The sequence below is a fragment of the Lytechinus pictus genome, chromosome 17 (assembly GCF_037042905.1).
Source record: "Lytechinus pictus isolate F3 Inbred chromosome 17, Lp3.0, whole genome shotgun sequence".
In the NCBI taxonomy this organism is placed as follows: Eukaryota; Metazoa; Echinodermata; class Echinoidea; order Temnopleuroida; family Toxopneustidae; genus Lytechinus; species Lytechinus pictus.
In genome coordinates, this window is record NC_087261.1 from 10,591,008 (window position 1) to 10,603,375 (window position 12,368).

The 12,368-nt window shown below is 36.2% G+C and overlaps 1 protein-coding gene across 3 annotated transcripts in view; it reads left to right on the forward strand.

The window, feature by feature from the left end:
- LOC129280980 (eukaryotic translation initiation factor 3 subunit E-like) overlaps positions 1–12,368 on the forward strand; it is a 38,115-nt gene that overhangs the window by 12,855 nt on the left and 12,892 nt on the right. For all 3 annotated transcript variants that reach the window (XR_010296346.1, XM_064112544.1, XM_054916974.2), the window contains exons 2-5: positions 7,272–7,331; positions 8,981–9,038; positions 10,063–10,223; positions 11,387–11,491. Coding sequence is in view for 2 of the 3 variants with exons in the window: in XM_064112544.1 (XP_063968614.1) it covers positions 7,272–7,331; positions 8,981–9,038; positions 10,063–10,223; positions 11,387–11,491 (384 nt within the window). In the remaining variant the exon portion in view is untranslated. The remainder of the gene's footprint in view (positions 1–7,271; positions 7,332–8,980; positions 9,039–10,062; positions 10,224–11,386; positions 11,492–12,368) is intronic.

Sequence of the window (12,368 nt, forward strand, 5' to 3'; positions counted from 1 at the left end):
TATAAGTGTATTGGTCTAGTTCATAAAACGTGGAAATAAGAGTAACCAAGTATCACTGAACATCTTGTGCGAGTTATAGTAGTTTTCAAAATCAGCACTGCTGCTATATTGAATCGCGTGATGCAGGTGAGACGGCCAGAGGCATTCCACTTGTTTTGTTTTGTCATTTCTTTTTTCTTTTGAAAACATTATTGAGACTGAGAGTAGGGTGTCTGAAGCCACACTGAAAAGTGTCAGCATAAAACAGGCTGATTTTAGGGGAAAATATGGCCCATTTTTTCTGGAAATTCAGGCTGCTATAAAAATGTGATCTGAATTAATAATTAACTAGTGACATTGTGTTTGGCATGTATATATGTATGGAAAGAGAAAATTCAGGGGCTTCTTTTGACAGTAAGGACAAGTTTATAGGATTATTTGAAATTAAGATTTAGAGATAAATTGCAAACCCTTATTTGTGTGTGTGTTGAGATTGCCATTTTCCCATGCGTTTTCTATGGGAAAATGAAATTTCTGTTTTGCAAAATTTTTTTCACTTTGTCGCAATTTTTAATTGTGATCTGGTTTCCAAATCTTTATAAAAATCATATCATCAGAAAGAGCATAAAAATTCCTGTTAGACACTTAATGGACAAGTTTTTGGCATTTATAATGAATTTATAACAGCTCTCGGAAGCTAAAAATTTGGATTTGTGTGTTTCACTTTCTTAACTACACAGTCTATGGCAGGGAAATGCTGAAAATTGACCTAATTTCATTCTTCTTTTTTGCAGCCAATAATTGGATTAAAAAAAAAAATGTTATATTTCTGTCAGTCTGAAGGTTATTTCTCTTCAAGTTCACAAAGAAAATGTGATATTTTCTTGGAATAAGAAAAATAATTTTTTTCTCCAGACACCCTAATGAGAGCCTTTTTTCATAGAAGGCAAAGCCATTTTACAGTTTTAAAGAGCCGTTCTTTTTTCATGATTCAGCATATATTTTGCAATTTTTATGACGGGAGTCGCTCGGTACTTGGCAGTTTTAGGCCGGCAGTTGCGAGAGCAAGCCTTGAAATAAGCGGGCGCTGAGCGCAAATTCGCGCTCATAAAGCCCCAAAATCATCAAAATTTTTGACGACGGGCGCAAATATTTCCAGGTAATTGCGCCCGCCGTGAGTGAGCAGTGAAACCATATCAATTATCATACATGTAATTTAAATATCTGAATAGCCAAAATCAAGTAACTTTCAATTTATGATAAGCACAGTTTCAAATTGCCAAGTGCGTCTTTTTTTCTGTACCATAAAAAGTGAGCTACGTCCGTTTTTTTTTTCCTGTAATACATGTGCGCGCGTGCTTCCGGTAGCGGTTTTTCCATACTTCACCATGTGCAATTTCTAATGCACACATTTCCATTTGGGATCAGGGACTCGGTTTTATAATTATAAGGGGAGCAATAAAAAGCTCTCCTAGAACTTTTAAGGAGAGCGGTAGAGGAGCACTTCAAAAAGCTCTTCTTCAACATACAAGGGGAGCTTTTTGCCCAATTAACGAAATGGATGGAGGAAATGTATGTACTATAAAATTACAATCAACAACCAAAGGAAGTATTTATAATTGTTTTACAATGTATTGTAATTAGATTGTGTGTTGTAAAACCTGTTTTAGTTAGGTTTTGACTTTGGCTAAAAGTTAAGTCACCGACAATTTTTTTTTTTTTCGGGGGCTCCATTTTAATTTTTTTGTCAAATTTCGGGGGCTCTTTTTAAATGCTACTTTTTTGTATTTTGAGGAATACCTGTTCACTTATTAAGGAATTATTACTTTTTGTTTAATATTGTATGATTTTTAAAGTTATTTATCATTTTTAGAATCTTGGATGTGGGTGTGTGTGGATGGGTGGGTGTGTGCGTGTGTGTGTGACTGTGAGTTGGACTTGGATATAAATGAATTCAATATCTAATTTCTACTCCATTTATTCCAGTACAATACCCAAGTCAGCCATGTACATGTAATATAATAAAGGCCCCCTTACCCTAACTTTTCCTGAAGTTCTTTGAAATCGCAGATCTCCATAAAAATTTAATTTCTCTATGGGGGAGTCTAAATTTGGTGAGAATGTATTCATTAAGAACTTAAATATACATGACAATGAAGAAATCATCAAACTTTATTGGCAGTTTTGAATAATATTCCTGAAATGTAAACTCTGTCTGAAACAGAAAATCACCATCATTGAGGCCTTTACTGAGCGAATTCCCCCAGAGCTCTGGCAGAGAGACAGAGCTCCAACTGGCTAGCTAGTAAAAGCGCCAATGCGTGAGCCTGCCGCCGTCCTTGTAAAAAAGATGAAGCTTTGTTTGATGATTTATTGTCTGATATAATACCTCATCCCCTAGAAAAAGAAAACAAATGATTTTTTAGTTATAATTGATAAATTAGATAACTTATTTTGGAAGTTAATAAGCCGTTTTGAAAAGCAAAGCCGAATGACAACTCACCAATGCTAGGCTACTAGACTCTGGGATTTATTTCCTGTGTAATTCGAATTATTTTATCACAGAATTGTGATATCTGTAGGGGAAACCTGTGCATTCGAAATGGCACACGGTGGTAGTCATAATTGACCCCTATACATGCAACTCTTTCCCGACCGTTGCGTTGATTTTTTTTTCCATACCTGGTACCATGCGTATGGAAATACGTGGTACAGAAAAAATAACGCAACTTTGGAATTTGAAACTGCGCTACTCGCTACTTGTAAGGCTATTCGTGATTTTGAGTGTGGATTTTGGATGGTTTTTAAATGGTAAGCGGAGCTCGAGCATATGGCACTAGTGGGCCGTTGAGTTGTTATCACTCGGCAATAATTTCGGGGGCGACATTCAGATTTTATGTCGCCCCCGAAAGCACGATTTTTTGTGATTTCGAGGGCGACTTTAGGCATTTTCGCGCAGGTCAGCTATCGCGAGGCGCGCTATTAATCGCGCTACCAAAAATGGATAAGGCGCGCATGTAGCGCGCGATCGCTCTCGCGCGCCTTAAAATCGAGTCCCTGTGGGATATCACAATTCTGCGATATAGTAATTTGAATTGCACAGGAGATAAATCCCTGTTCACAGCACATACGATGTGCGAGTCTTTTATCCTCACAGTCGCCGACTTTGCTTGTCAAAACGGAGCCTTAATAATCCAAAATCACTTAGCTTATAGTTGTGAATTGTAGCTTTTTAATTTCTTTCTTGGAGAGGGGTAAATATCAGACAATAAATCATCAAACAAGGCTCCATCTAAAAAAAAAAATAAGAGGACGCCGTGCACTTGAGTGTGGTGTTAGCTGGCCAGTTTGAGCTCATGTTCTCTGCCAAAGCTCTGGGTGAGAATTCTATCAGTAATGGCCTAAGTGATGGTGATTTTCCGTTTCAGATAGAGTTTAGATTTCATGTTAATTTTTGAAAACTGTAAAAAAAACTTTATGATTTCTTCATTGTGATGAATATTTAAGTTATTAATGAATACATTTTCACCGAATTTAGACTCTCCCAGAATGAAAGGCATTTTCTGTGGAGATCTGCGTTTTCAAATAACTTGTGAAAAACTTAAGGTACATGAACCTACAATACATGTACATAGCCTGTGGCTATATGTGCAGGAATTTTTATAGACTGAGTTAGATATTGATTTCATTTCATCATTTCTTTAACATAATTTATATGCAATCCAAGTGCACCTCACAGTCACAATCACACACAAGCACTCACCCACACCCGTGATTCTAACCATGAAAAAAACCTTACAAATTATTTTTTTTTTTTCTAAATTTATTATTATTTGATCTGAATTCTCTCTTTCTCCATCTCTCTCTCTTTTTTATATTTTTATTTTATTCATTTATTTAGATTATTCATTTATTTAGATTTTTTTTGGGGGGTTCATTGTTTGTGGTTCATTAAAGATGAAAAATAAATAAGCCCATGTGTGTGAAGTTGTAAAGGGGATGTGGAGTGAGGGTGTCAAAACACACTGAAACATTAAAATCTGATTTCTTAAATGTTTGAATAAGCCTAATACTTACATGTAGCATGCTATTCATGTACTAATTAAACAATTGCAGGAGCTGTGCTTACTATAAACAAATTTGCGGTGTGGTTCACCATTATATATATTTTTTTTTTAATTGCCCCCGGTTCCTGTAAAAAGCCCATGAGCCAGGGGCAATTTTTTTTGAAAAATTGCCCCTGGTCTGCAGCTGCTTATTTCAAGGCTTGTGCAAGAGTGATCCCAATTGCCCCAAACAGTAGAGGCGCACGGCCAATATGGGAGACTGTCTCCCATGAGAGAGATTATCTCCAATATCAGAGACTTTTGTAAAGAATTTAGGTATCCAATTTCAGAGACAGTCTCCAGTTTGAGAGACCAATTTCCTTTGTTTACATTTGCTGCAAAAGGATTAGCTTGGTGGCAAAAAAAAATGTGATGAGCAGATTCCTCATGAGAAATTACCCCTTTTCACCGTCTACTTTGAAAATTCACCATCTACTTTTGTTTTGATAAGGATTTTTGTTTTCATCCACACACAAAACAAATGGGCTTTTGATCTCAGTGAGGCAAAATTTTGGATGGAAAAAAATCTGCTTTTGTTGGTGTTGTTTCTTTTGTTCTTTTGCAAAGCAAGTCTCCAATATGGGAGACAATCTCCCATATTGGAGAGAGTCTCCAATATTAGCCTGGAGGCTTCTGGGGAGTAAAAGTCATCTACTACGTAGGCTTATTACTCCACATGAAGCCTGGGACGGATAGGCATACTTCTCTGTAGAGGCTAGGTTTTCCCACGGTGAAACTTGACCTAAATCACTAATTTTACGTTTGGTTTTGCGCCCAAACTAACGTACATGGGCCAAAACAATATTTACCCCCAGTTTTTAATAAAGTTCCTTAATTATATTTATTCAATAAATAGTAGTAAATTTGAAAAAAAATTAGAGCATGAGCGTTTACTTACCCAGTCTGTTTACGTCGCCATTTTGCAGTCTTTTGTCATCGATACCTAGATACCACACACGTGTAGAGCTGCCAACTTAGATATTTAAAAAAATACTTGCATCGGCCGAAAAATATCACAAATCGTAAAATACTTGTTTTGGTCGATAAATATATAAATTGCTTTGTGATATTTTTTGACAGAAACAAGTATTTTACGATTCGTGATATTTATCGGCCAATGCAAGTATTTAAAAAAATCTAAGTTGGCAGCTCTACACGCATGTGGTATCTAGGTATAACAAAATACTGCAAAATGGAGCCATAAACAGACTGGGTAAGTAAGTGCTCTCGCTCTTAATTTTTTTCAAATTTACCACTATTTATTGAATAAATATAAGGAACTTTATTAAAAACTGGGGGTAAATATTGTTTTGGCCCATGAACGTTAGTTTGGGCGCAAAACCAAACGTAAAATTGGTGATTTAGGTCTAGTTTTACCGTGGGAATACCTAGCCTCTACAGGGAGGTATGCCTATCCGTCCCAGGCTTCATGGGGAGTAAGCCTACGTATAGTAGATGACTTTTACTCCCCAGAAGCCTCCAGGCTACACAAGAGCGGAATCACTCTTCGCTCCCGTCTAATTTTAACGCAGATCTAATGGTTATTTAGGGTGTCTGGAGAAAAATGTTTTGGCTTTGTAAATTTTGCTCATTCAAAAAAATTATTGAATGTGCTTTGTAGATTTGAAGAGAATTAACCTTCAGATTCAGAATAACAGAAATGTAATATTTTATGGAAAATTCCAATTACATGTAATATCTGCCAAACACGAGAATGAAATTGGCAGATTTTCAGCATTTTTCTGCCATAGGCATAGGCTATCTAAACTCCTCAAAAAAGTTTGGAAATCTGACTTTGATCGATTATCCCTCCTCGGTTTTAGTAAATATTAATGCGTAATTAATATTAATGAATAGATCATTTAATTCTCTTTAAAATGATACCCTACAGTACATGATATGATTTTGGTTCACATGGAGGTGCAGTGCCTTGAAATGTGGGGCAAGGTCAAAATTCAAAGGTTGCAAAATGACACAATTTTGAAAGTCACTGTTCTTTTTTCCGTGGTGATGAGTGAGTTTCTCAGCGGTTTCTTTTGTTTTCATGCACCTTAACTTCAACATTAACATGGAATCAAACTCACCTCTGCACAAGCAAACACATAACAAGCAAACAAACATGCATGGGTATTTCAAACCATACATAAACCACAACAAAACGTAAAAAATGGAGAAGCAGGGGCTTGATCTGTTGATTTGAATGGATTTTCATCTCTATTGACACAGACTGCAGACAAAAGAATCATGTTCTGTATTGACCCTTCATGATTATTTCTGCCCGTTTTGCAGCTTTTCAATTCAGACCTCATCCAACACTTATGAATCCTGCTCTTTTCGTGATGGCATGATCATAACAAACATGATATCATTTAAAAGAGAATTAAATGATTTTTTGAATAATATCAAATATGCATTTTTTTTTAATTGGGAGTTGGGAGAAATTAATGGCCAAACTCAGGTTTCCAAACTTTTTTTGCTCGTTTTGCAGCTTTTCAATTCAGACCTCATCCAACACTTTTGAATCCTGCTTCAAACGTTTTTATAGGATGGACTTGACCTTTAAGAAAGGGGACACACACAAATCCAAATTATTAGCTTTCGAGAGCTGTTACTAAAGGGGAAGTTTACCCTGACAAGATTGTATTGTAAAAATAGCAGAAAAATAATATACAAATATACCAGGCTTAACAGCGAGAATTATTTGTCTGAGGTTGGACTGGCATTATTATTTTTCCACAGGGGCGAAGCTTTGAGGGAGAAATAGTAATTTTGCCAGTTCAAATGAGGATGAATAATTCCCTCTATACTTTCAAAACAAAGGCCTGGTAGTGGTATATTTGTTTTATATCCTACATCTAATAAGTTAGAACAATAGATCTTGATAATCTTTCGAGAGCTGTTATTAAAGGGGAAGTTCACCCTGACAAAAATTTTATTGTAAAAATAGCAGAAAAATAATATACAAATATACCAGGCTTAACAGCAGGAATTATTTGGCTGAGGTTGGACTGGCATTACCATTTTTCCAGAGGGGCAAAGCCCGAGGGTGAAATAGTAATTTTGCTAGTACAAACGAGGATAAATAATTCCCTCTATACTTTCAAAATCCGCTTCTGCATTTTGCTCGGAGCCCCTGACGAATGAGAGATAGTTTTTAATTTTCTCTTGATCTTTTCTGCTTCGCAGATCTACGATGAGAAGGACATGTTGCAAGGCAAGCTGGATCTCCTCAGCAACACAAACATGGTAAGATCTCCTTGTTTTAAATGTTATTAATTCAAAACCTGGGGTGGTATTCTGGAACACTGTCATAACTTTTGTCATAAATTTTGTCCTTTCTCTCCGAGATGTGACACCGCTATGATCGTCACAAATCGGTATTCTGAACATTGTCTTCCCTGTCATATCTCTCAAAGTTCCCGCCCATCTTTTCAGAAGCAAACCAATCAAAATCATTGTTAGTTCCCAGTGGGAGCCCTTCTAGCCAATAGGAAGGCTCCGTGGCAGGTAGGGCGTATCCCCAATACAGTTGCTGGCATCGCGCAACTACGCGTATATTGATGTGCTTAATTACAAATAGAGACAGGGAGCTGTGAAGGGTTTTAGAGGAGAAGTAGAAAAAGGAGGAAAACAGAAAAAAGGAGGAATTAATATGGAAGGCCTAATAATTGTAGCATGAAAATATAATTTTGAAAATTGTCATGGATGATGAGTAAAACTAAACCACAATCTAATCTAAATAATATCATTATATGCTTGACATTCAGTCGGCAGGGTATCGGGATATTTGGTACTAAAAGATATGACAAAATTTATGACTGCTACCCCCCCTGTCATATCTACTTTTGTCATATCTTTTTCTTGTATAAAGCAGCATATTTTTGATGCGCACTAAAGAGAAGAGACGAAATTCATGACAATTTTTGTGACAAAAGTTATGACATCCACCAGAATGCCGATTTTGTCATATCTCTGAAAAAGACAATGTTCAGAATACTGCCCCAGGAATCACATTGTCATTGCAAACACACAAGCACCAGTAACAAGAAGGACATTCTCAACCCTGAGAGATAAAGATTTGATTTATTTTGATGCCTAAAGTTTTTACGGTTGTTTCAGGTCTTGGCTGTTTGTTGCATCAATGCATGATTAGGATGGAGATCGGCAAACACATTGCCTGTGTTATAATCCCCAAGAGTCTGAATCATTGATTTTTACAAAATAATGCTTTTAAAATGTAAAATTATGCTAATTTATGCATGAAAGTTTTTTTTTGGGTTCTCAAAATAAGTAAAAATGAAATCTGCAAATTTCTGTCTAAATCCATTTTCTAGTATTTAGAATAAATCAATAGATACAGCAGTTGCAGGGATCAGATTATAATTTGACGACCACAGAATTTGTAAAGTTGTAATAACTGTTTGAATGTTAGTACATGAATACACATCAGAGGTTAACAACCTTGCTAATGAACTTGCTCTCACCAACTTTGCATGAACTAATCCTGGGCTCCGTAACACAAAGGTTTGCGATGAATTGCAAATATGAAAGAACTGCACTGATTGCTCCCTGGTCAGTATTCAAAACCTAATGCGCGTGTAACATTGATATTGATTGGTCAGTACATTTAGTGATTGATCGCTAATCTTTGTGTTATGGAGCCCAGGGTCCCGTAACACAAAGGTTAGCGATTAATCGCAAGCTTGATTTTTACAATCGATTGTACATTGTAGTCAATGGAATCAATCGTAGAATAATGTTCTACGATCATTGCTAAGTTTTGTGTTACGGGCCCCTGATGTTGTTTTATTTACTATGGAGAGTGAAATGTGATATTCCCTGTTATTCTTTATCTTAATCCATCTCAAATTCCTTTTCATTCCACCCTTGTGTAGGTTGATTTTGCCATGGATGTGTACAAGACACTCAATGAAGACCAAGAGGTGCCACAAAGTAAGTCAACTACCTTTCAAAATGTGATTTACCTTGAAGGAATACTCTTCAAAATAAATCATTTATTCAGTTGCTTTTGTATATATGTATCAGTTTATTAGCTCCTGAGGGAAATATAGCCCCCCCCCCCACCATCTTTAAAATGCCCCAGTGAATTTCCATTTCCATTTCCATATGGCGCAGATAATCTACTAGATTGAAGAGCGCCAACTTGACTCCAACACCAACCAACCATTTGGTTTGATACTGTAACAGTGATATAAATTGCTCAGAAGTATGAAGAATGGTCCCTGTACTGTCTTGAATTAATCAATTCCTCTTCCTCTCATTGGCATTTTTATTCCTTCATACTTTCTAATAGATTAATGAGCTGAAAGATGTTTAACGGTGAAAGAAAGTAGTTGCGGCAAACAATCATTTCATGAGAAAATCTTTAAAATCGAGATTAATTGCCACCATATTATCAAGATTTAGATCTGATACATTGAAATTAACTTGTCTTTGTGAAATCATGAATTGTTAGCTGAAAACCGATACTTCTGATGATCACTAACACAAAAAGGCATATGTGGGACAGTGATTTTTATTTGGAAAAATACCTGACATTTCATAGAATTCCTTGCTTATTTTGCTAATTTCTCAGCAATTACACACATTTCTCCAGAGCCATTTGGCACATATTTTATTCATACATACATACACGTGGGTGGTCATTTTATTGGATTCCGTTCTAACTCGTTTTGAGATCGTTACCACAACTGGTATTTATCTTTAAGAAAATATCTAACTCGCATTTCAGCAGCAAGAAATTTGTCTTCAGTGTGCTGCATTTAACCCAGGTGAGGTGAATGGGTACCTGACACAATTCGTGATTGCTAGAAAAGTAAATACATGTAGCTGCTTGTTCGAAAGCAGGGATAAATGTAGTATGCCTGTGAATAGGCAAAGGGTGCTTGAAATTATAATTTATTTCAGTTATATTTTACATACCGGTATGTGGATTTTCTGTTTGATTATCCTACAGCCCTGAAGGATAAACGTGCCGATGTGGTGAATCAGTTGAAGCGTCTTCAGCAGGACACAGAGCCAATCATCAAGATCTTTGAGAATACTGAAGTATTAGAACATATCCAATCAACCAGGGATAGCAAACAGCTCTTTGACTATCTCGTCAAAAACCACGGGGTAAGTCGTCGTCTTCTCCATCTGGTAGTAGTGCTGCCTCGACATACTGAAGATAAATGCTTTGTTTATGAATGTTGCGCGTTATTGTGGGCCCATATTCGTAAAACCTGAACAATAAAAATGAAAAGATATTTTGCTTTAATATAGTGCTTGATATATCAAATTACTTTGCTAATTACACTAACAGATATATTTTGTTACCCCAGTCTTCAGATCCGGCCATGCTTGCGCACAATATGTGCACTTTCTCCACTACCTGGGGGACATTCCAACAAGAGTCTAGATTTTACCTAATAGGCCACAGCACACAATTACATGATTACTAAAGGTTTCAAGGGTTTATGAATATAGACCCTGGTGCATACATGTATATGCACGCGCAAGAAAAAGAAAATAGTCATGCGAACTGTACTGAACCTGCATCCCACTCTAGAAGGCTGTTAAAACATCAAGAAAGGAGTAGTGAGCTGGATCCTGTGGGAGGTCGTTCTGGTAGTCATTTCAGGTTCTTGGGAAGAATGAAGAAGCGTATGAATGACTGCTGCAGTTGAATCTCCAGAAAAAGCGAATTCACAAAGGTGGTTTTTAAAACCATCAGTTGAACCCATGGTTTATGCGCATTTCCTTTATAAGTATGCTATTCCACTCATGAATAATATAGCTTGGATAACCACGGCAACAGGCATCAAATTGGCGCACTGTGACAAAAGCACGCATCAGCATTGGACATTTTTTAATATACGCAGTAAATAAGGGTAATTTATACAGGAAATCTGCATAAACCATGGGTTCAACAGTTGAACCCATGGTTTATTTCAACCGATGGTTTTAAAAACCACCTTTGTGAATTCCAGCAGTATTGTCTGAAAACAGTCTCTGAATTCCTGTAGAGAACAATTTCTAGGTAAAAGAAGTTTGCTACTTCTGTCATATAGTATCTCCAAATTCAGGTTTAGTCTGAGCTGTCCTAATTTGAATTTAGATATGAGGTTTTAACACCCCAGCTGCAATTTATTTCTGCGTAACATTTACTTGAACACCTGTAAATCCCCTTCAGCTCTTCCTGCTATAATTTTAATGCAACTATGAATTAGAGAGGATGTTAATTTTGCATTATTTCAACCTTATCAGAAATATTTCTCCTGTACATTTTATCATTTCAGTTTGAAGAAGATTCACTGAGTCTTCTGTATGAGTATGCCAAATTCCAGTATGACTGTGGTAATTACTCCGGAGCATCAGAGTACCTCAACTTCCATAGAACACTGGTAAGCCTTGACCATGACATGTTTAGATCATCATTATCATCTTCTCAATGTTCTCCATAATTAATCAGATTTTCTTGCAATTCTTTTCCATTTATTTATTTGGGACATTATGGGATGCATTCTCAATATATGTACTGAATTATGTGTAACTAACCAATGAATTCTCAAATCACAAATTCGAAATTAACTTTGTGAATCCAGGCCCTTAACCCTAAACTGACCGGGGGGGGGGTTGAATCAACCCCCCCCTCAACATTTTCTGCGATCACTTCGCCGCGCGAAATTTTTTTACCGCGCCACTCACAGAGTTTATACTTTCAAGTATCGCGCATCTTTTGAGACCAAATTTGCGACGCCCGGGTACGCGGTTCCGAAATTACGCAACATTTCGTAAGTGCATGTCAGACAAAAAATTGTTCCAAAACGTGATTTTGTGTACAAAGTCAATGCAAATTGAGTTTTCTCATCTTATTCATAAAGATACGATTATTTTTGCTTTAAACAGCTGAAATCAATTGATTTTAGCATAATTATGCTTCAAAAAGGTTGTGCAATAAATCTGGTGAAAAAAACAAAGAAAAACAAAAGGTTGAAAAACAAAGAAATACATAAGAAATTCATAAAACAATAAAATACATAAGAAATTGATTTTCAAACCAAGGTTTTTTTCAATTGTGATTGTTAAGAATGCTACAAAGAATATTTTTACCAAAAATTAGCATTCTAGGAGCTTTATTTAGTGAATTAGAGCAAAAAGTATAATTTATGCATAAATTAGCATAATTAATTCATATAAAATAAAATCTCATTATTTTTGAAAATTTTACCATACAGCCCTGTAGATTACATCGCACTCTACCAGCGTGCAAATTTTTGC